At 42.5% G+C, this 24757-nt stretch overlaps 1 protein-coding gene across 1 annotated transcript; it reads right to left on the bottom strand.

The window, feature by feature from the left end:
• Positions 1 to 638: 638 nt before the first annotated feature.
• Positions 639 to 24550, bottom strand: crtac1b (cartilage acidic protein 1b). The gene is made up of 15 exons (XM_034608354.1): positions 24457 to 24550; positions 21199 to 21389; positions 19403 to 19599; positions 18892 to 19028; positions 15932 to 16088; positions 12573 to 12707; positions 12346 to 12488; positions 8380 to 8516; positions 6653 to 6735; positions 6283 to 6383; positions 6042 to 6210; positions 4642 to 4787; positions 4168 to 4210; positions 3911 to 4054; positions 639 to 3622 (listed from the first exon to the last, which is right to left on the bottom strand). Exons 2-15 carry the CDS (start codon positions 21381 to 21383, stop codon positions 3495 to 3497), a joined length of 1905 nt encoding a protein of 634 aa, XP_034464245.1. The 5' UTR covers positions 21384 to 21389; positions 24457 to 24550; the 3' UTR covers positions 639 to 3494.
• Positions 24551 to 24757: the final 207 nt, after the last annotated feature.

Raw genomic sequence — 24757 nt, forward strand, 5'->3', positions numbered from 1 at the left:
CACAAGGGCATCGCCACTCGCTGTTCATTTCAGCAGAAAGAAACACAGCTGGAGCCTCCAGGGCACAAATAATGCTGTGATCCTGCAACACACACACACAAACACACACACACACAAAGAGAGTATCCTTCCTGCAGGTTTTTGAATATCTCTCAGAGCATCTGTTCGACTACATTAAATAGTTAGAATTTCTTCTTAAGCTTTGCTTGTTCTTCTGTCTTTGTAGTTAAACTGTACATAAAGATGGACGACGCGTCTCCACTTCCTCCCAGTGTCCAAAAAGCCAAAATATTCCAGACACAAATGCTGCCATCCTGCACCGATCACGTCATTTGGAGCCAGGGCCTGCACAGTAGCGATTGAGGGATGAAGCCACAGTATCAAGGTCCTGCGGATGCATGCACTCGACCAATCGTGAGTCAGTCTCACGTGTCAATCATAACATTTCACCTTGTTTTTATAGCATTAAATACCTCATTCAAACCAAATTTAGCAAATCATGGAAAAATTGAAAAACTTCATTGGGATTAGAACCACCTGAAATGACAGAAACCAACTTGTACTTTGACTTTTTAGTTTGGTCCATATCCCAGCCACCTGAGGAGGCAGGGTTTATGACCTAGACTGCAGCCAACCCCCAGGGGGCGATCGAGACACTCTGGCTTCACTTTTGGAGATCAGTCATGTCATCCATCCTTATACATGTATCATATATTGTAAATTGTACTTACTGGCTTCCACGCTCTAATACAGTAAATATATAACACTACTTTCAGTAATCCATCACTGTGAATATTATGTTTTCATTTATTTTCACAGAAAGGATTCACATGTGAAACCTGCGATTTGCGACACCCCCCTGCATGTGTGACTGGGCAGAGTAGACACAGTAAATACTGCACACAGTGTGTTCAGTTGCATGTACATGGAAGTTGTCAAACAGCCCACAATATTCCGCGGTATATTAGAATCAGCTGAAATACCACTTCAACACATTTATAGGAAAAAGATACAAACTGGATTCACACAACCATGTTTTTGACAACAAATGACTACACCTCCATAAGGATTGTGACGTTTAAGTAGGAGAATGTGAGCGATGGGGTTAAAAACACCTGTGTGACCCCGTTTAAAGCGTGCAATTCTGATAAACACATGTGGAGGTTATTGTTCATGCAAACTGTCAGCTGACATGTCAGAGCTTGGTGACACAGTTCAAGTCCTGACCCCGAGATTAAAACTACAAAACAACCTCAGCTGAGCCTCTTTGACATAACCGAACATTTCTATGAACATATATAAAAGCACTGGACTTGATTGGATCCTGCCGAACCCTCTGGACCTCTCACTCTCCTCAGAGTCTTTGGCTCACACAGGGAGAGTGACCACATTGTGAACGTGGATCCAACAGAGACCCGCGCTGAGTAGCTCTAACACATCCATCATCATTTGTTTAGTCGTTTGTCATGCTCCGATGCTTCTCAGATTTCATTAAAATGGTCTCGGAGAGAAATAAGTCCAGTCTCAGCTGAAATGTTTGCTATTTACAGGTGGCATCTGTGGTGTCGGGTCCAGCTCATTAGCTGGCTGATGTCGAGGGGCTGCGTCTGGAGCCGTTTCAACAATGGAATGTGAGGTTTTTGGCGAAACAAATGTCCAAAATATGTAACACTTGCCTCAGAGAGTGAAGAGGGAGAAATCAGGGAATCTCACACACACACACACACAGACAAACAAAGGCCTTTCTCTGGAGGACTGCACTGGTCAACACCTGATGATAAATGGATCCCCTGCCACAACAGTGACTGTGGTGTAACACTGGAATAGATGTGAGTTGCGTAGCTTCTGCGGTGGGACTGCAGGGATGAGAACTGAGGTTGTTCTGCGCAATGATTTGAAAGCAGCTGTCAACATTTTGTGTAAGACAATGTTTTCACTTTTGGGTAATTTCTCCTGCCAAAAACATTTATTAAATTCCTAAAACAAGTTTTGGAAAAAGATGTGGCAGCCGCTAAAAAATTACATCTGTAGTATTAAATCAAAATTAAGGGTTTCGTGTGCTTTTATTTTACTGCACTGTACCACAGTCTATGTGAAACCAAATTACATTGCAGCAAATAGGCGGATGTGGTTTGTTATAGATTATTCCAGAAAATCACAGCAGCCGATATACACAACTTAAATGATCGGTCTGATCATATTACATTTTTTCCATGTCAACAAATCCCTTAAAAATCCCGATCAACAATGAAAAATAGTCCCCAACAAATACACTTTTGAGGCCTCTTTGCTGGACCCTGTAGTGATAAGCTATTTCAGAAAACTACATGCGATTACATTTAATTAATTCGGAAATTAATTCAAAATATTAAACTAACACGTTATTGATTTTTGTAATTTCATACTAGTGTTCACATCAACCAAAATAAAGCACATCACCAGCCTTATCATTGGTAGAAATTGTTAGAAATTGATTAATATACTACGATAGAGTAAAGTACATTTTGCAGCTACAATGCCTGAAATAATTATAACATAAACTTTAAATCTGTATATTTTAAATTTTAATATAATTTCGGTAGATTTTATTGAATGATATTGACGCCTTCTTCATGAGCAAGAAACATCCACATGACCTCATCTTCACATCCTCAATTGTTCCCTGATGTTTATTAGATTCATCGAGGAAGAAAAATCACTAGACATAAACAACTTAATGTCAACTTAGAAATTTACAACTGTTTGTGGAGAATGATTTAAAAAATGATAAATAAATGATGATGGGTTCAAGTACACCTTCCAGTTACTGTATTTAGAACTCTTACACGTGTGTTAATCTTCTTCACTGTGCCGTTCTATTATTTATAGGTAACCAAACTTAACCTACCATCGGAGACAGATGGTCTGGCATATGTTCCCCTAGCTGGCCGCCTCTTTGGACGTAGTGCACACACACACATACACACAAACACACACAACCTAAAGTGTGTAGACCTGGTGTTTCTCAGCATCCCAGTGAGCCCATAATCAGAATGAGAGTGACATTGTTAGGATTAACATCGCGGCCTTGTGGAGATACAGATGGGGCCTCGGCGTGCCTCTAATGAATGTGGTGTGCGGAGCCAGTTCCGTACGTGCAGAGGTTTATACGCCGCGGCTCCACTTATTGACTTGGCCCCGGTTCAGGTCCCACTAAGATAAGTGCCAGGTGATGACGTGAGGACTCCGCGGGTGTGACACAGTTAGTTCTGAACCCCGTAGCTCCCAGCGAGCATGCTCCCTGTGTGTGTCTTTATAGTCCAGAGGGGGCTGGGAGCCAAGAGGTGACACATACCAGTGATGAGGAGGTGGGGGTGGGGGGGGGGGGGGGTTGAGACTGTAAATATCGAGGTTCATAGAGGAGAAGATGTTTCAGCGAAGAGTTTTCTCTGAGAGTTTCTGTACGTCCCCGTTAAGCAGTGGAGAGAGTTAGGGTGGGGAAAGGACAGTGATGGCTACAGTAGTCCAGTCTGAAGATGAGTAGAGAGGAGTGGCAGCACAGAGATGGAGAGTAACCAGAAGGAAAGGCCCGACCACTTGCGTTGCCCGGAAGACTGCGTCCCCCCAAAGTACGCCACCTGGGCTGCAGAGACAGAGGCGAAACAGAGGGCAGGGAAAAGTTAGCCAACATCTGCCTCTTTATGGCTGAAAAAAAGAGAGCCCATGCTGCTGGGGGGGTTAGTCATGCAGGACAGCGGGGTGCAGAGGGGGGACATGGTCAGAGGAATGTTAGCACCTCTAAGCTTTTTACTCCAAACCAGAGTAATTAATGGCAGCTTAAGGCATCTGGTTCTCCGGCAGTGCTTCCTTTGTTCTCCAGATCCTGGTAATCCAACTAAGTCTATACCCCGACTCTGCCAGGACCACTTACCCACACAGGCTGACCCATCATCGTTGGGCTCAAAGCCCTGGTTGCATCTCCTCTTGGCACGGCACTTATAGCTGCCATAGGTGTTGGTGCAGACGGGGCGGTCAGGGGGGCAGACAGAGGGGAATTGGGTACACTCATCTTTATCTGAGGGAGGCAGGGGGGGAGGAGGAGGGGAGGGAAGGAAAGACACTTCTTGCTTTAAATTTAGGACACGAAACACAAGGTGGTCAACAGGGCGATGAGTCTTTTCAACTTACCAGTGCAGCGGCCATTCTCGTTCAGAGCAAACCCATGACCACACTGCAAGGCACAACCAGTTTAATCGTTTTTTTTTTAAACCAAACATTACAATCGTCATGATACTGTACATAGAGGTGACAAGTTAAAGCAAAGTAAACAAGTGCCAAGAGAGTAAACAAGTGGAAAAACAACTAACAAATGCAGATGATTCTATACATGTTAAAGCTAGGGTTGGTAATCCTGGGAAAGCTAGCAAGAGCAAGCTACACTTATATATATACAACCGGTAAGTCCCACCCTCCCACCGGCCCTCTCGTCAAAGCCGTGCCCCCATAACACAAGCTCTCTAGGTGTTAAAGCTATTCATTTCTTATCATGTCAGTTGATTTACCTCAGTGCTGCTCCTGCCCCTGTAGTTTGATAATAACCACTGAGGTGATATAATCCTGCAGGTAACCAGATTCTCTGAGCATTGTGAAACTCTGCTGTACCTCTATTTCTACAGTTGGAGTGATTTCCTCCTCGTCTCTTGGATAGTGGATTTCCAGCACAGAGTTCATCTCTGAGGGTTCCAGGGGTCGGGCCACTGAACGACCATCTGGCCAGTACACCTCCACGTTGGTGGCCACATCCTTACCTGGTCAGACAAACAGCACAGACGACACCCAGTTCAATATTCACATGACCTTTATAGAGGCTCATACAGGAGTCTACTTACTGTAGGTTAATATATCCTCCTCTTCACTGACACACACAGAGTAAGAGACAGTGGTTTCTCTCTCATTTAACTATTTTAATCAGGCACAGAGAAGGTCCTTCTCCACAGGGCCTCTGCAGCCCTTAATTAAAGTGGCATTTTTCAGTGTAAACAGATCTCGGCTTACTTTGCCACACAGTGATCCAGTAACCAGGTGTGCTGCCTGAGAGCCAAAGAACATTTCACCTGTTCTCTTCCCACAGACACGCTCTCATTTAGCTGTGGAGAGTGTTATTCAGTAGTGACGCAGTTCAAGTGTGGAGGTCTGTCCTGACGCCACTGATGGTGTGGAAAGTTTGTTCTTTAAGTGTGTTATGAGTAATCAGGCATTAAAAGTGACTGAGGGCCTCTTGGAGCTGAGCTGTGCTTGCACAGTCCTAATACAGAACAGGCTCAGTGAGCGGTGCCAGCGAGCAGTGGTGGGTGGGCCAGCAGCCCTGGATGGCCACCAGCAAACTGTCCCGGGGGGGGGGGTAACCAGGCCGGCTTCCAGCTGCAGCACCTGTCCCCCAGCTCGTCCCTCTTTGTCCACCCTGCTCCCTCACAAAGATAACTGACTCCCCCCTGGGTGCCTAATCAGACAGGAGTTATTGAAACAACGCTTCCCAAACAGAGCTTTCATTTTCTTTCTTACTGCTACTCTGTGATCCTCGTTCTGTCCATGTATCTCTCTGTCTGTCCTTCAGTGGAGATTATTGCGGAAATATAGTAAATTCAATTTCCTTAAAGTTTTGTATTTACAGACAAAAAAAGTAACCTATTCATTACAAAATGTCAGATTGTTCTCATCAGGATCCATGAATCCCTTAGAAATTGGTTTAAAATAATGTTGAAAAAGGCCTCATGATTTTAAGAGAGTTCAAAAATTGTTCTGGTCCCCTGATCTGGACCTGCACAAAATTTAATAGGTTCTTCCCTGATCCATATCACATCCTTCCACCAGGTTTCATGGAATCCGTCCAGCACATTTGAGTAATCTTGAGTACAAACCAATGGACAGGGATGAAACATACTGTCCTTGGTGGAGGTAATAATCAGTGGTTTGAGGCAGAGCAGAGAGCATGTGTTGTTAACAGAGACCACCACAATTCCTGCAGCAGTCATGTGTTTTTAAGACTTTAAATGCAGTGTTACCGAGGCCAAAGTGGGCGACAGGCTCCATCTGACACAGGTATCCTGAGCCACCATCGATGATCCGCGTGTGTGGGCCGGTCTTCTTCGTGTACACCACCACTTTAGCTCCTCTGGCGAAAGCACCGAACTTGGTCCGGGGAATCACTCGCAGCCACGAGTTAGTGGAGCCCTAAGACAGACAGAGTGATATAAGGTTGAGCTTCTGTTGACATGATGATGTCTTGAAGATAGAGACCCTCACCTGGTTGACTTTGTAGACAGAGACCGGCTGCGCTGCACTTTCACCATGAGACACCAACAGCTCGAGTCGGCCATCGCCATCAAAGTCTGTGGCTACAGCTCCTGGAGATCAGTCACAGAGTAATGATGCACTTCACGGAACAGTCAATACAACATCATTTATTCTCCTCATGCAGGGAAACATGGACACTGTGTGTGTGTCACAGAACTAATGATGTGGAACGTGTCATTTTTCTTTTCTAAAGCTCATGGGGTCACTCAGATCCCCAGTGGAGCTCTGCTGCCATCTATTGGTACACTGATGTAATATCAGACATGAGGCTTGCTCCGGTCCTGCCTCTGTTAGCTGTCGCTGAGTTGAAGACACTCACCTGTTCCTCTTCCTTCAGGCTCTGACGCCTCCCCAATATTCAGCTCTTCTATCTGCGGGTCTCCGTGCTCTCTCCTGCTCACTCTGTCAAATCAACATCACAGCACTTACCCAGATACCACAGCAACTACACAATCACAGAGTTCAATGTTGAGTAACTTGTACTTTACTTTATTAACTACTTTAGTACTCTAGTATTTCAATTTTATGTCCATTATTTATATCTTACTTTTTACTCCACCACATTTATTTGTGGACAAAGTTGAATAGTTGATTACATGAGACCTTGGCTCAGCTTCTAAATAATGATGTTAACTGTTCTAAACTCCCCAACAATACATCAAAATGGCAGTGCCTGTATTCGGCAGTATATTTTTAGCAGTACATATACATTAATGCTTTATAATACACTTTAATGTAGTTGTAATAAATATAAGCATTTTTCAAACAGCTAAAATATTCCTACTCCTGTGGACAAACATAAGAAGAAGCTCATATATAAACATACAATGATTGAATATCTAGTTAATCTTTATAACATTTTTATTTATTTGCTCATATGCTTAAATATTTACTTGAAAATTTGTTTTAAATCAACATCAAATTAAATTATCAAGTTAAATTTTAAAGTCCAGTTTTGCTATACACATTTTTCTGTCAAGCCTCTTTCTCTTATCTTGATTTATGTCTTGATTTTCTGGTTTTGCCTCATTGTATCTGTTTTCTTTCTGTAAGCACACTGATTCAAATTCTGTTGGTCTGGTCTTCTGCTCTCAGTCTGTCATTTGCACTGTTTGTGTTTTGTTGCCAACTTGGTATCACACTGTCATTTAGTTTACAAACCACAATGATTTCATGATTTGAAGACAACCAGAAAACAGGTTGTAAATTGTGAAACATCGTCAATCGATGACTTTGAAATTCACGCAGTATATACTAGTGACAAAGCATTTCTATATGCATGTTTCCTCGGGGTATAATTTAATTTCACAGTGCACTAATGTGCTGATCCTGGCTCTGAAGCTCCACAGCTCAGCTAAATATTGATTAGTTGTATTTAATTAATTAGCTTGAGCTAAATTGTTGGAGCCAGAGAGCAGAGTGGAATTAGCTGATTCATCTTTATATTAGAGCCACGAGCTGTGGAGCAGTGACCCCTGTCAGACCATCACTGTGTCCAGAAAGACTTCAGGTGTCTTCCGTTGTCCCGACGTGAAGGAATAGTCTGATCCAGGAAATCTCTGGTGTTGACTCTGATTATTAGATATTTGTTCTAACCCACCAGCTCAAAGCAAGATTCACCCTGATTTCTGCATCCTGTTCAGAAAAATAATGCCAGATCAGATTCTTATTCAGACAGGACGAGTTCATTCTCCTGTTACGTCCTTACAATTGATATGTATCATAAATTATATTTTGAGGGCTGAGTTCATTAATATTATCTGGAGAGGAAGCAAAACCGTGAGCCAAAAAGGAGACCTTAAACTGTCTTAATGAAAGATTCATTCATGTGTGGAGGAGGAGGCGGGATGCCAGACTAGATAAGTATCCCTGGCTGGGATGTTTAAATTCTTCTCAGCTTCCAGGCCTAGTTTTAGAATATTAAATCAAGAAGCAAGAGTAGTCCATTAAGCTCATCATGCAGGCACTATTAAAACTTACTGCCATACTTGTACAGCATGTGTGTGTGTGGGTGCGTGTGTTAGTGTTTGCTATAAGTGCGAGTACCTAAAGAGTCTGTTGGCGGAGGGGCCCCTGTAGGCGATGTTATTGAAGAAGACCTCCAGCTCATTGTCGTTGTCAAAGTCTGCAACGATGACGGTGCGAACTGGAGACGGCATGGCGAACTTCTGGGATGCTATGTCCTAAGGGAATGAAAGCAAACACACACACACACACACACACACACACACACACACACACACACACACACACACACACACACACACGAAAAGCTTATTTTTTATGTGAAAGCAAATCAGAAAAACACACTCAAACTGTTAAAATCCAATTCACCTGCTCTAAAAATGAATTGATTCACAACATGTGTCTTTAATGCCATGCTCATCACATATTTGTGCATAGTAACAGTAACATCACATCTAATGTAGTTGGGTTTCTCCACAGCCTGTAAATATACAGATGAGCTCCCAAAATTGAAGCCAAAGCATCTCAATCGCCACCTGGTGGCTGGCTGCAGTATCGGTCATACATCCCACCTCCTCCATCTCAGTGGAAGGGACATAGACCTTATCAAGTTCTTCTCAAAGAGGGTTTCTGTCATTTTAGATAGAACTTATCACACTGATGTTTGTTCAAGTGTTAAGTTTCCGGTTAGTTTGGTTTTAATTAGTTATTTGATGCTATAAAATGAGGTGAAACACCATGATTGACAGCTGAGACTGACTCGTGATTGGTTGAGAATGTGTATCAGCGGGAGCTCGATACCGCAGCTCCAGCCCGTGATCGCTACTGTTCAGACTCTGACTCCAAATGCACGCGATGGCAGCGTTTGTATGCAGGATATTTTAGCTTCATTTCTGTATAGTGGGAGGAGGAATCTTTATTTACGGTCTCATATAATTCTTATTTAGCTTTTTCAATGAAAGTTCTGCTCTTTGCTTTTTTGCGTAAAAGCCAGAGTTTGCTTTACTCCAACACTTCCATAAACATACAGTTAATGTCATTTTTGTTCCTCTATAATTATACAATTATAAAATGTGTTTGTCTCCTATGTGAAGTTTGAGGTTGATATACAGAGTTTTGTTTGTTTTTGTCTGTTCTCTCGGCCCAAACCACAGAGCAGTGGGAGGTTCAGTTTCTTGCTCAAGGGCACTTTATTTCATTTAAAGAAGACGTGCAGTAAGTGAATTCTGAGAAGTGCACGATAAAAACACTGTGATGACGACATAAATAAAAAAAATTCCAGATGCTGTCGCACCAGGTTAAGCCCTAAGAGACAAACTGTGAATCGCCTAAATTTCTTAATTCCTGTTATTACATTCTACATCATATATGTTATAATTTCAACATGTGAAAAGGACGTGTGAGCCGAGTCATTGGGTAGAGACATGGTTCCATAACCCGGAACATAAGGTCACGAGTTTCTTCTTCACAGCAGACGTGTCCATCAATAATCAGGGTCCGGTCCTTGAGTTAGAAACTGATCTGTTATCAGTTTACTCACTGATCTGTAGGTCACCCTGGAAAACAGATTCATCTGAAGCCTCCAGATGAAAACAAAGACCCTTTTTACGTCCTCTGGCATCAGAGAAGAAGACTGCAACTCTCTTGCCCCCCCCCCAAAAAAGGTCTCCTCAGCAGAGGAGGGGTTTTTTTTTGCATGAGAAAGTAACGGATATCGCCTCGCTTCAGTGACACGGTGATAAGTCGGGGAAGAGTTATAGAGCGGCCTTTCACTCCCTCCAGTATTTACTCCCTGTTTTAATTATAAGGCTCATAAAGCTGCAGGGGGGGGGGGGGGGGTTGCCTACAGTGACCTTCTGCTTCTCAGGTGAAGGAGAGGGGATGGCCAACTGAGGCCACGAGGGAGGAAGAGAGGAACAATAGAACGCATACATGTGCCATAAGAGGAAAAAGACCTAAACACAAATGGAGGAAAGAATCATGAAACCTGCTGGAAAAGAGGGGAGAAAGTTTGAGAGAAAAAAGGATGACTGGTTTATGATTTGTCGCGCATAAAGTTTCTCAAAATGGACAGCAAGTATTTACAACTTTAGTGGATTTATTGTGACTGAGAAATGCATTTTTTTAAATATTTAATAAATATAGTAAATAAAAATTGAAATATTTATATTCTTAAGAGTGTGATTTAAATTTAGGATGTAACTCATATTTTCATTATCCAAGATTTATGACTCGTTGTATCAACGATATAAATAATAGGCTATGACTATATTCATTTAATTCTGAACACCACCACCTTCCAGCCTTACATCCATTTATTATAAGGTGGCTCCGACTCAGCCTTTAGTGCACTAACCAAGAAACGTCTGCCCTGGCCTTTTTCCGTCTCTTTAAATACGTATAAGATATGTGAGGCTGTGCTTCCGCGTGTGTGCACGTTGAAGCTTTTGCGAGGAAAACCTCGGCAATAGATTTTAATTAAAGCACAAACAGGCCTAATCGGCACTTTCCACTACCCCGTCAAGCTGCTGTTTCAGCCCAATTTAATTAGCGGTTTACTGGAGTGATACAACAGCTTCATTATGCATGCCAAAGGTCAATACAGGCTAGTAGGAGCGTCAGCTTATGAGGGGGAAAGGGGTCTTAAATGTGTTGTGGGCTTGTGATTTAACAATCTGGGTTTAAAAAAAACATCGGCCAGTTAATTTAATTTGTCTTCTGGGTGTTAGTGCGTGCCTGGGTGTGTGTGTGTGTTTGTGTTTGTGTGTGTGTGTGTGTGTGTGTGTGTGTGTGTGTGTGTGTGTGTGTGTGTGTACGTGTGTACGTTTCATGCTGATGGTATTGTCTCTGGGCTAACCATCACACATTAACCTCTTATTTGACCCCTATAAACATGTCTCATGTGACATTTATCTCTTAGGTAAAAGATGCGGTCACAGGTCCTGACACATACATCACCAAACACAAAACCTCTGTGGATTTATACAGCGGAGGCTGCCGCTGTCTGTACAACATAAACACATGCACGCTGCTCGCTGTCTGTACAACACAAACACATGCACGCTGCTCGCTGTCTCACAGGAGTCGTCTGCAGAGTCATTGATTGAGTAAATTAACCACGCGTCCGTCTTTAAATCCCAACTACTAATGCTAATTCCCTTGTCGACCGCTGGCATTTGCCGTCTTTTCTCTGCTTGTTCATTAGACACAGAGGAAACTCAGCCGGACTCATCTGACTCTGTAAAGTGTCCTGTGACACTCGTTGCTTTGATTAAAGATGTGGTTGCAGGTGCTTTCTCCAGTCATTGGTCATGTGTGCAGAGAGTTGATTTTAAAGCTCCAGTTTTTTTCACTCTTCATACAACTTCTGTCAATGTTCACATCCGCAAAGGACGAGATACTGTCATCTGCCTGTTAACAGGACTACGCTACAAAAACTACTGAACTGATTTTATTGAAACTTGGTGGAGATATGAGGTATCGGCCAATGAAAAACGTATTGACTTTCAGAGAGGGTTAAATTTTCACTTTCCTCAACATTACAAAGGCGATTTTTTACATTTTCACGAATTTACCAGGGAAAATCAGGCACATTTAGAATACTGATATCCATGAGTGTGTGGTTGGATTGAATTGAAGTGTACAATACGTAACCTCAGTCTCTCAATCTAAACAATGATAAAATACCCTGTTTGATGATGTCGTGAAGCAACGTGGCAAACTGATCCGCTCAGGCACAAATCATCTTCACGGATGAGGTCATATATTAAAGTTTTATTAATGTTAAGCAGCAATTTTCAGGGGTTAATGGTAATTGTTACCTATAAAATCTTATGGAAACACTCTAGTTAGAGTGTGTGCCCAGGTCCTTTTTCATTGTGTCTCGCTTCTCTCTGTGTCGGCAGCCTTTACAGCCCACCTTTTCAAACAGGTATACAGACTTTATGTTTCATTAAAAACCTGAAGTCACAGGATGTTTGGGTGTAAATGTTGATATTTATCTGAATGTGGATTTGTCAAATACCCAGGAAACCCATGTGAACCCACCTTGAACTTCTGTTTACGGTTATTCTGCTGCATGTACAGGCGATGAGGCCCATTCCAGTTCCCGTAGACGATGTCTGTCTTGCCGTCACGGTTGAAATCCGCCAGAGCGACGCCTCTGCCATGCTGCATGGGGTCCTCCACACCTACAGTCATACGGTAATAGGACTTAATCATATAAAGCCAAATTCACATAATCTATCTCATCTACTGCACACGTTTCCTCTCACCAGCCTGCTGCGCCACATCCGTGAACGTTCCATCCCCGTTGTTCCTGAACAAGAAGTTGGGTCCGTACTCGTTGTCGCAGAACACATCGGATAGCGTTTGACTGACAATGGGCCCCACCACGACGCCTCGTCCTCCTGCACAGACAGAATCACAGATACGAGCCTCTGTGATGAGATAAATTTAGACGGTTAAAGCTAAGGGTAGGCAGACGGTTTTAAATATATGAAAAGCTGCGGACGAACAGGTGAAATAACAGAGCACAGAACGAGAGAGATCAGCCGGTGATCATTATAGTCTTTCCAGGCAATTTCCTCCGAGCAGGGCGGATGCAGACATTGACTGATGGGCTTCGCTCACACAGACAAACACACCTAGGGACGAACACAAACAAACACAAAAATGCAAAGACGCGGACACACGCTGGGTGCCTTTTGCATTGAGCAAAAGCTAACAGTGATTTTCTCCTGATGAAAAGATGTCTGTGACTGTTCAGTACACTCAGCATCACCCCAGGATTTTCCGATGACATTCTATAAAGTCAAGTGTTGCGCTAAAGTGTCTCATCTCCCGACCAGCGGAGTCTAATTATGCAGCTGAAAGGGCTTTGATTGTCCTTCCAGTACGTAGAGTCGGTGGGTGAAGACTCGCTGCTGATTTACTGGGCCACGCCACGAGCCCAGACAAATACCACTCGCCCCTTATGGTCATAAACCACAAACGTCTCTCCAGAGATATGTAACCATTAGATATACAACTTCACTCATTGTCCCTCCGCTCTGATTAACTGCAGCGTGATGAATCGCCATCTACCGCAATCATTTCGGAGCCTGCTCACTCTGCCCCCCCCCCCCCCCCCCCCCGGCATGCAAAAAAGTATAAAAAAATTGATGAAGATTGATTCTGTTCCGCACAAATATTAAGTCACGTCCCACTTCTAAAACTTACCTGGGCATCAAGGTCAAGGTCTTTTCAGTGGACACAATATAATATCATAGAGGCAGCAGTTTTTACTCATGATGGCCCCTGTCACCAAAGAAACAAATCATGGTGAAATATTGGATTCTGACATTTATTGTTCTCCTCTTCTATAGTTAAGACGACACACATCACAGGGTTGAATTGGCCCGAGACAATTTTAGTCTTTTTCTTATTTTCAAAGTAAGTAAATGTTATTTCAAGGTCAGACATTTTGTTTCAAAATCATTTAAATTTCAGTTTAATTAGTTAAATTCAGTTAAAAATATTTTGTGTCCCATGAGAGAGCAGCTTACAACACAGAACAACACCTCGAAATAGTGTGCATGAAAGGGTAACATGCTGAATTAATCTAGATTAAATTAGATTAGATGAGATTAAATTTGATTAGATTAGATTAGATATTCTTCATTGCTCCCAAAAGGATTTTTGTTTGCTTGCTCAGTGCCAGATAATAAAATAAATAAAGTAATACACAAATTATAAGTACTCAGGATGAGATAGATAATTGCCAAGCTGTGCAGGGAGATAAGAATCTGTATACATGGTGAATGAGATTTTATAAATTAAATGTGTTAACTATGGAATAAATATATTAACTTGAACTTGTTAAACATAATTTCCGGAAGCCTCTTTCTCTGATTAATTTAGCATTTTTAAAGATTTGTTTTTGTTCTTTACTATTTTATAGCTGACAGTATAAATGGAGCGGAAATGGTGAAGGGAGAACAAACATCCTTGAGGTGATTTGAAACAGTTATGTGACTGTTATTACCTCTGCCAAAGAAGTTATGTTTTATCTGCGCTTTGTTTGTTAGTTTGCTTGTTTGTTTGTTAGCAGGATTATGCAAAAACTATATCTGTTAAATTTTTGGAGGGGATGGGCATGAGGAAGAGTCCATTACATTTTGGTGCAGATCTGGATCAGGGGGCGAAAGGAATATGTTTTGTCTGTTTCTTTGACATTACGAGACGTCTAAGAAAAAGACTGTTATACACATGTCAAAGACTCAATTTAACTATTTATTACTCCTTTCAAAATTGTTGTGCTTTCATGTGCATTTATTTGTAAGTTAGAAAAATTACATTATACTATCAGATAACTTGGTGGAAGGGTGCGCGGTATGGGTGAGGGAAGAACCCATTACATTTTTGGTGTGGATCCGGATCAGGGGTTAGATCCAGGATTCTTTTTTTTTTTTACTTACTAGGCTGTTTTCCAACATTGATTTGTCAGAGAATAAGTCATGGATCAGGGGAGTGATATTTATGAGTGGTGCAGATCCAAATAAAAATCCAGATCTATTGATTTTAAATGTGGTTTCCTAAGGGAACTGTTGGGCCTTACTGGAGGCTTGAACTCCTCTCAGTGCCAAAAGCCTTCAGGACTCCCTGCTTTTGCTGTATATGTAATTTGTTGACTAAAACTCTCTTGCCAAAAAGGCTGCTCAACACAGATTTAGCCACAGTGACAATGATGCCCACTTTCGGTTTTACTCATTTAAATTTCAATAAATCAGTGAGTGAACACCATCAGCTTCTATTCACCTCCGCAGAGGTCTATTTAAAATTTATTTAATCCTGTTTGTCATCTCACCTGGAGTAGACTGACTTAAATTGCACATAAAATACACAGTGGTGTACTAGCGTCCACACACTTTTATTCAAACCTTCAGAAGTTTTGGGAGATGGATACCGTGTCGGGGCTGTTGAGCCGCTCTGATGTATGTGAGTGTCGCCCTTCCCCTTGGCGTCCCTGTGACTTTGACTGGAGTAAACAGCTGACAGGGCCAAAAGAGCCCACTAACACTTCTCTCTAGTCATTTCTATTTTCTCGCACGCTTACACTCATCATGTTCTCTTTCTTTTCCTCGCTTGGCCCCTCTCCAGCTCTCCTTTACTCTCCTCCTGTCGAGCAGCCTCTCTGTGCTGAAGTCCTATATTTCAGACGTTACGGGTACAAGCAGCACATGCTCCTCTGCAGATGTCTGTATAAATCAGACTGAAGGTCCAGCAGTGCCTGATGATCTTACATCACTCAGGCTCACACCTATACACACACACACACACACAAACAGCTGTGTCTCCATGACTGACTTACATTCATTTCCTGTAAACTTACTCTAACTACTACTTGTCTAACCCCGTATTCTAATCTTAAAACGTGCCTTCATCTCAGAGTGTAATGATTTACTTTATGGGGACCGGCTATTGTCCCCATAAAGTGACTCTGTAAACAGATTTAAGTCCCCACAACACAGACACACACACAGACACACACACACACACACACACACACACACACACACACACACACACACACACACACACACACACACACACACACACACACACACACACTGAGTCATATCTCCACACCTACCTGTGAACTTGTTGACTCCGGCCTGCTCCGCCACATTGGACAGGGCAATGACGCCCTGCGAAAGGTCGCTCGCTGCTTCATCCATTTCTATGAGAGAATGAGGACCCACGGTGCCACTGGCGTAGTTAGCTATGTAAATAGCATAACGTCCCGTACCCTGGGAGGAAAAGCAAACATCATTTTTATTTTATTTATCTTTATTTTTTTTATACATATAGTTATTTTACCTAATAAATGTTGATAAAGGGGATATCATGCTTATTGCTTTAAGCTCAGAGGAAATCATGCTGTGGCCAAAACATCAGCTCATGAAAGAAAGTCCACGCTGCGTATTCTTTATTCCAAAGAGCTTCTACTTAATTTTTTTACTTGTTTAAAGCACAGCGATAAGAAACCAGAAGTGTAATGTCATGTAGGGTGACAAAGAATTTGATGATATTTGACTTTCCATCAAAATTACCAAACAATCCAATCCATTTATACGTTTCTTTAACTGTTTAAGCTGCTTATAGGTTTTGAGATGCAACCACAGTAAAATGGAGGTTTAGGAAATTTTCATGTATGTAATAAAAGGTGTGGCTCTCAGGCTGCAGATTCCTGATGATGTACATTTTTAGAAAATTGCCACAGGTATATTTTTCAAATTTTAAAACAACGGTTACAAAAAGTGTTGAGCAACGGGACGGGTCAGGTAAGCTGTAAGAGTAATGTTATAAAACTGAAAACGTTATTACTGCATATATGCTGCACATTTTTCAGAGATAAAATAATAGTTTTGAATTTGTTAATTAAAAAAAAAAAAAATGAACCTGAGAAAGATCCTGTGTGGGTATATAGACACTGTACTTTTTTACTTTTTCTTCTTTATTTATTTATTTATTTATTTTTTTACCACAGATGACTCAAATAGGAGTACATTGTGTATGGTTGGGGACTATTCTCAGCTATGGATAAAAAATACTTTATAGCAGCAGAGAGATTGTGTAGAACCAACCTAAAGAAATGCTATTGTCTTAATAGAGGTATATGTCACCCAGGGAACAGTTTTAGTTGTTTTTGGACAAGAATGTGGAGTTCTCTGACACCGAGGAAAAATATGTATCAGGCTTCTCCAACACAGACAATGCTGGTTAACAGGATCAGATAATTGTTTGGGGTTTCATAGGATTTGTTAGCTATATCGAAAATATAGAAAATTGCCAGACGCTTCCTCCAACCACCTTTTTAAAACTCTTTCCTATCTCTGAATATTATCTGCATATTTTAACCTTTTCCAATCAAACCTTTTCTTCCCCCCTTATCTGCCCCGACCCTGTTTCCCACCCTGTACCCCCCCCCCCCCCGCCTCTCCCTATGCTCCTGCCTCTGCCTCCCTTTGGAGATTAATTTCACACTCCATTATCAGTCAGAGTCCCTGCAGACACAAACCCACAGACGGAACCACACTAATAGACTACACACTCGATTCCAATGAGCTTTCCCACCAGGCCGAACATATTTCTGTCAACACAAACACATGCACATATCCAAACACACACACCATTTTACCATTTGTGTTAACCTTAACATATTTTTACAAGACAAGAAAAGTAAATGAGTCTGGGTGATGTAAATGTCATCAGGCGTCACATTATGGGCTGCTGAGGTGGGAGGAGTGGGTAGCATTACACACCGTCACTCTCACACACAGACGCACACACACACACTTAGAACTTGACAAAATGAGACTGAACTGCAACGAAGGCCACTGGCAGTTACTTAACAGACTTAAAAGTCAATGATTTTTCAATAAGTCTTCACCCAAGGCTAATTTCTGTCACTGGAACTGGCAATGTGAATGGTGCGACATGCATGTGTGCAGAGTGCATGTGGCCCCACGGCTTTTACAGCGATCGCGGTGAGTGAGGCGGAATGAGGTACCACCTCCGCTGTAACGTTTCCATTTGTTTATTTAAAAAGGAAATGCATATTGTGCTTTTTATCTAACCTATTGCAGATAGTTCAGCTTTTAAAATCAATAGGTTCATTGCAAAACCCGTCAATGTGTAACTTTCATTAGTTTGCGTAACAATATTGATTGGACGTCCCTTTCAAGAAGAGTCGGAGAGAGAGAAAAAGCTTGAACAAATTATTATCCCTGTTCTTTTTTTTACTGAATAACCAAACTTTTTTTTAAAGTAAACAATACAAAACTCATCAGCTACCTGGCCAACAACACGCTCTAGTTTTGGCCAGTGCAACCTCCTGTTATTATTCACAATCTGCTCAACAATAGGAAAATGTAATCTCCTGGTCCGTCTGCTGAACTAGCACGGAAGATCACACACCAAGCTTCCTGTAAAACCATTAACCATTAAAAGTTGATATCTTTCCAATCGCTTTGGCAGCTGCATAACCTATCAGTGCTCAGTGAGATGGGACTGGGGTTTTAAAAAAAAAACTAAAAAATGTATTGTAATCCCTACTGTCGTGCTCCCAATATTACCATCTTTATCCCGTCCCCTGATTGGAAGTGAGAACTGTACGTTTGTGTACGAGATAAGAGACAAAGAAGGAGTGCAAGCGTGTCAAGTCAGGGGTGAGGAAAAAACTGCAGGAATGGAGGTGGAAAGAGGGAAGAAAACAAGGGACTGAGAGAAAATGTTACGGGCAGAAAGCAGCAGTGTGCACTCATCACTCCTCCCCTTGCGCGATGTTCTATAAAACAAACGAGCCCTGGCTTCTATAATTACACTGGTGCGATGGACAGAAGAGAGAAAATGGCACACCATTCCCCCAAATGAACTGTCATCGCACATGCTGAGAAGGGCGGCGTAGGCAGGGCATGAGTTATCACTGGTAAACAAACAGAGGCACCCATGCATGTACACAGAAGACACTCTAGGGAGTTTGTGTGTGTGTCTGTCGGCAGCGTGCATCTGCATACAGTGTGTGCATGAGTGTGTTCGTGCGTGTTGTACCTTTCTGTCCACACAGGCCACTGAGCGCCCAGCCATACGGTTTGCTACGTCTCTGTGTTCGTTAATGTCATCGTTCAGCAGATCCTCAAAGCGTCCATTGCGGAACTTAAACAGCTTGTCAGAGTATGTCGCCCGACCTTGATGCGGAGAGACGTTCAGCACAGTTGAGGAGAGGCAAAGATTGTGTGGAGTGTAAAGAGGCGTTACGCAATACAAGAACTGTGGGTGAAACGTACGAGTGCGATGCTGTGGCTGAAAGTGAGAAATGTGAGTCAGGAGGTTTTAACAAAAATGACAGAGGTGAGGTGTTGCAGGTTTTTGGCGCCGCGCGCTCTGCAGCTCTCGGATTGATTAATAGCATCACAAAGCTTATGTGTTATCTGATGAAGACTCAGATGAGATAAGCTTAATATCTGCATACTGATTTTCCTATTTTTTTTCCTGAGTTATAACCCCTGTGTGTATTAGTATTTTTTTTTATTTTTTACAGAAGTGTCAGTTTGCACTGTACCAGAGAAGGCGTTGTTGGTGTTCAGGACATAAATCTCCTCCCGACCGTCTCCATCGATGTCACACGCTGTCACTCCGATGGCGTTGCCTTGGCGGTCTCTCAGGGCGTAGAAAGGGGAGCTGCGGTTGTCAACGGCGATGTTGATAAGTCTCTTCTTCTGCTTGTCGTACTTCAGCACCAGGTTCGGTCCGTTGTAGCTGTCAACGGACACCGGTGGCAAGATGTTAAGTGTTCATCACATGAGACTGTCAACATGAAGCCTGAGTGAAGTCCTGAGAGGTAACTAATGATAGTTCTTAAAGAAAACCCTGAAGACGATTTTATTGTCCTTAATTTACAGATGATTGTGTTCAAGACTCTTGTGAGTTTTATGCAGAATTTGATTCTGAAACCCCTAAAAACTAAAAATTGTGCTTTTGGAAGTGTTACTGTGTATGTGAAAAAAGTTGCAGGCATTTGGTGGAAATCACAGAATTGTGTTATGTAATTTTTGACGGTGCTAAACAAAATAACAAAAATCTAGATATTAATTAATGAAAGAGTTTGAACTTAATTCAGAAAGGACCACTTCATTTCCTCCGCCCAGGACGGTTATATTTTCCACCCCTGTCCGTTTATTTGTTGGTTGTTTTACTTTGTTTGTTTGTAAGCAAGATTACACAAAAACTACTGGACCGATTTCCACAAAAATTGGTGATAAGATGCAGAATGGGTGAGAGAAAAAAACATTAAAGTTTGGTACAGATCATGATAAGGGAATTCAGGAATTTGTATCTGTCTTTAACATTGCGTTATTTTGACCGAGTGTTGGGCCCTGGCGGAGGTATTCCCTCCCTAGTTTATATTGAGAACATTGGTTTTCAGGATCTTTAAACTCACCAATCTACTTATTACTTCATCATAAGTTTAGATTTATATATTCGGCACTACTATAACCTATTATTATTATTATTCCTATATCACTTAAATCAATCATCCTGTCATTGCAACATGATGAAGCAACAATAATCTGTCAAAATCTAATTTGGCCTCTAGATATTTAGGTTCAAACAATGTCTTTGTATATGCAAACGTATTTAATCTTTTGAAACTCTACCCTTGTGACATAGTCTTTAAATGAGGCCACATAAAGGACAGAATTCTGATCCATCAACACTTTAAAACACTATTTTCTGACAGTTAACATGGCATCACCGTGACTTGACCCATAATCACAGTCGCAATGGGAACATTAAAAGATTGACCAATGCCGCACTGAAGCACAGAAGGTCAACAACGGCAGCATAAAATAAACCGAAACGCTCCATCCGCAAATTCTTGATTCGTAATGAAATGAGGTTTCATCCTCAATGAAGTTTTGTGGTGCCCTCCTCCGTGATGCCTGCTGAATATGATAGCTGCTTAAGCAGGGTCATTTTGGTCCATCTATATTCTGTTAAGCACGGAGAAATTCTTCCCTGCTTCACTGGATAGAGGCCTGCTTGCCAAACTGTTCCCATCAATGGCACACTATCCAATCACATCCATTTTCATCAGCTGAGTGAGCCTCAGGGCACCCTTACATCTCACATCTTTTCAGTCTCTTGCCTTTGTCTTCAACCTTTAGTTCGGAAAATGACAGTGCACTTTTACTTAAGCCTCAGCACTTAATTAGCTGCTCTAATTGTGTATATTGAAAAAAAAAAAGGAGCACCTGCAATGCTTTATGAGTAAAGGGGATTTAGAGGCTAATTCATAATGCGAGAAATTAATTTAACTTTAATAATTTACACCACCCTCTACTCCCCGTTTCTCACCCGGCTACAAATATCTCCAGGTCTCCGTCCCCATCCACGTCAGTGACGGCCACGCCGTAGTTGAGCTGGGTGGGGTTGTTGTCGTAGTCAGGAGGGAGGGCGGTCTTGGTTATAGCTGAGAACATGGGATCTGATCGCTGAGCCGAGGAGTGGGCAGGCAGGAACAGAACCAGCCACAACAACATCCTCACCTGAGGACAAAAACACAACAGCTGACACAACAGCTGAAACGGAGGAAAAACTCTGCTGTTGAACATCTTGTTTCCCAAATGTTTCACTTTGCACTAAAAGGCAAAACAATGCTTTATTACCGTAGAAACACACAGATGCTGTATACACACATACACTCTGCAACCGAACTGCAGCGCACGTTCGTCCTGGCAGTTCAGGCAAATGAAAATCTGACAAAAAGTTAAAGTCATACACTCGCAAAGTGCAACTCCTCTGCTACTTCTCCAAATCCATAGCGAGGCAAACATCAGTGGGTTTTTTGGCAGAGTTCTCCGCTACACCGAGACATAAAGATGAAGATATACCACCGCAATCAGCCGCATTCTGCAGGATTATATCTGAGCCACCGATCACATGCAGACAGCTTGAGGAATTACAGGACAGAAAATCCATACGTGGAGCAGGGCATTAGCCAGAGGCCAAGTGAGCACAGAGGAAACCAATATGACCCCATCTAACAGGCCTGGGGTTGTCTTCCCTGAGGGAGGGGGACCAGCTCTAAATTGGGGAAGTGTTTTCAGATAAAAAGCCTGTGTGATGTGTTCTCTTAGTGGTCAGTGGATGAGAAGGTGAACGTGGCGGAACTGATTCTATTGATTTGTGAAGCGCAGACAGGTGGAGGTGGAGTTTCTGATGCTCAAAAAGAATGAAGAGAAACATGACGGAGGAGGGGTGAAGGAAAAGGGGTAAGGTCACCTTCTTAAGGCAAAAATAAAATACTCATCATTAACGGCACTGTAAAACTTTACACACACGACGCACACACAAACCAAATGGTGTTTGCAAGCTGACACCTTGATTCGCGCCGCCTGAGGATTTATGAACGCAGCCTTCGTCGTCGTACTCGTTCCATTGAGCCGTTCCCATCCGTGCCTCCACACTGCCGCAGAACATTTTCACTCTCTGCTCTCTCTTGAATGTCCAGGTGATGTATGGCTCCTTAACATCTCCCTCAACAATTCAATTTCAGATAAAAAAAACGCCTTGCTGTTTGAGTGATACTCTCAAAAGCACATTGGTACGGAGAGGAAGCACCTCTGCTGACACCTGCAGAAATATGGCGGGGGGCTAACGCTAGCTCTCCTGGCAGGAGATAGTGCCGGCTGGGGAAGTGGTAGCAGTGTCAACTCGTGGCTTTTTGGCGAAGAGGGGTTAATTAGCAACAGTGGGAGCTCGGGATGAGGCGGTTTCTCCCCATTAGAACAGGATGTAATGACAAATGAGCAGAACAGTTCCACACTACAGAAGGCAGCTTTACAGACTCGCCGATATACTCCACGTTAGATAGAGGCGGTGAGCTATAAATTAAAAAGAGGAACAATGGGAAAAGAAAAAGTGTGGTGGAAAAAGGGTGTTGAAATATCTCGATAGGTGAAAATGTACTTGGAGAAAAACAATTAAGAGTAAAAAAAAACTCTTTTAGACCTTTAGATGATGTAAGACTTTAGCACCGAGACAGTTTAACGCCAGTCTGTAAATGGAGAAAAAGTGAAGTATCACCAATAATTCATAATAATGACTGGATAGATGAGGTGAAAAAGGACAAATGAGTGGTTGAAACCATTGGGGACGGGCCTGATAGAATGGTGTGGTGCTACATTATCCAGTCAAGGACATGCAGTCGCTTCCACTGCAGTAAAAGCCCGAGACACTCCGCTCCCGTCGTCAAGTGAAGATGCAATGTGACTTTTCCTCAAGCAGGGATTCATAAAAACAATTGATGCTTTAATCAGAGGTCACAGGATGCAACATCTGCAGGGTCACCAACAGTGTGCCCCGTGCTGAGAATGTGGGAAGTGTCATAGAAAGTCGTTTGTCGTAAACCCGTCAAACACCATGAAAGAGCTGTGGAGGAAAATGTTGTCTGAAGCAGAGGAATGTTTTCGATTTGGTTATTTATGGCGGCATTAAGAGGCCATTATCAAAGCGTGCAACATCAGCATGTGCTTTCTGGAGCGTTCAAGCCCAGCTCTGATCCTGATAACACTGCGACAAAGAGCCAGCAACATCTTCAGTTTCACACACACACACGCACACACGCACACACACACACACACACACACACACACACACACACACACACACACACACACACACACACACACACACTCTCTTCCAGAAGCTCTTCTCTGTGAAGGACACTCACTGCAGAAAACACACACACACACACAAAGGGCTGTCCCAGTCTTAGTAAATTACGCTAGGAAGTCACTCTGAGCAATCAACAATTAAAATTAAATGCCAATTCATTCCATCGCTTGTCACAGTTCAAATGAAAAAATAGGACTCAGTCGCACTATAACACCTCATCAACATAATAATGATAATGACAACAGTCCTACACTCTCACATACACACACACACACACACACAGACACACACACAAACACACACACACATACACATATACATGACCAAAACTTCATGATGACAACAATTTAAGCTGTGTTAAAAAGTTATACTCTTAAATTCCATTTATCTTTTAAATGTATGAAATATAATATCTGTCTCAAAACTGTAAAGTAATTCCCACAACTCTGAATGCACATACAAAGTCAAAAAGCAAACAGCAACTCTTTTAAACTATAAAACAATTAGAAAAATGTGCAACAATTACAACAAATTTCAATAAATATATAAAATTTAACAAAACCACAACAATAAAATCATCTGCAGTTTTTCTTTTTTCTTTCCAGAGAACCCACAGTGTGTGAGACACTTAAACCACAGCAGATCATGTGAGTGAAGACAAAGCAGCACCACCGCTTATTTGGTTGATCACTGATACGCAGTCGTCTTCATTCATTCACGAATTGCACGGGGGAGGAAAGTTGCGCGGAAATCATCACGGAGATCAACTTTCTCCGGGCTCTTCTGTGCGTCAGGTCCCAGAGGAGCGCGACACGCGTCCCGCTGAAGCCCGAGGCACCATCACCACCATCACCACCATCAGCACCATCATCACCCATCATCACCCATCATCAGCACCAGCAGCAGATTTAGCAACAAACAAACTCAGGTACTCACAGATGCTCAGAAACTCCGACTAATCCTCCAGCGACTGACTGACAGCCCCAGCAGAGAGAGAGGAGGGGGGGGGGGGGAGAGAGAGAGAGAGAGAGAGAGACCGACAGCTAATGGCGCTGTGGACGTCGCAGTTATCTCAGGAGGTTTTTCTCCACTTATTCCCTTTACACAACTTCCTAAAGATTTGCTTTATGAAATCGCTGCTGTGATGTTCGAGCCAATCGCCGGGCAGCGTGTGGAATATTTAAACAGGCGGCCAATCAGCGGGCTGGGAGCCGGCGGGTGGGCGTGTCCTGCAGGT

The sequence above is a fragment of the Hippoglossus hippoglossus genome, chromosome 15 (assembly GCF_009819705.1).
Source record: "Hippoglossus hippoglossus isolate fHipHip1 chromosome 15, fHipHip1.pri, whole genome shotgun sequence".
NCBI lineage: Eukaryota > Metazoa > Chordata > Actinopteri > Pleuronectiformes > Pleuronectidae > Hippoglossus > Hippoglossus hippoglossus.

Coding starts and splice junctions, on each gene's coding strand:
- crtac1b (XM_034608354.1), bottom strand. CDS start 21,383: ATGTTGTTGTGGCTGGTTCTGTTCCTGCCTGCCCACTCCTCGGCTCAG. Junction 12,708..15,931: donor CGGAGTCAACAAGTTCACAG/GTAGGTGTGGAG, acceptor CTGTCTGTGCAG/GAGGACGAGGCGTCGTGGTG. Junction 4,788..6,041: donor TGTCGCCCACTTTGGCCTCG/GTAACACTGCAT, acceptor TTGTCTGACCAG/GTAAGGATGTGGCCACCAAC.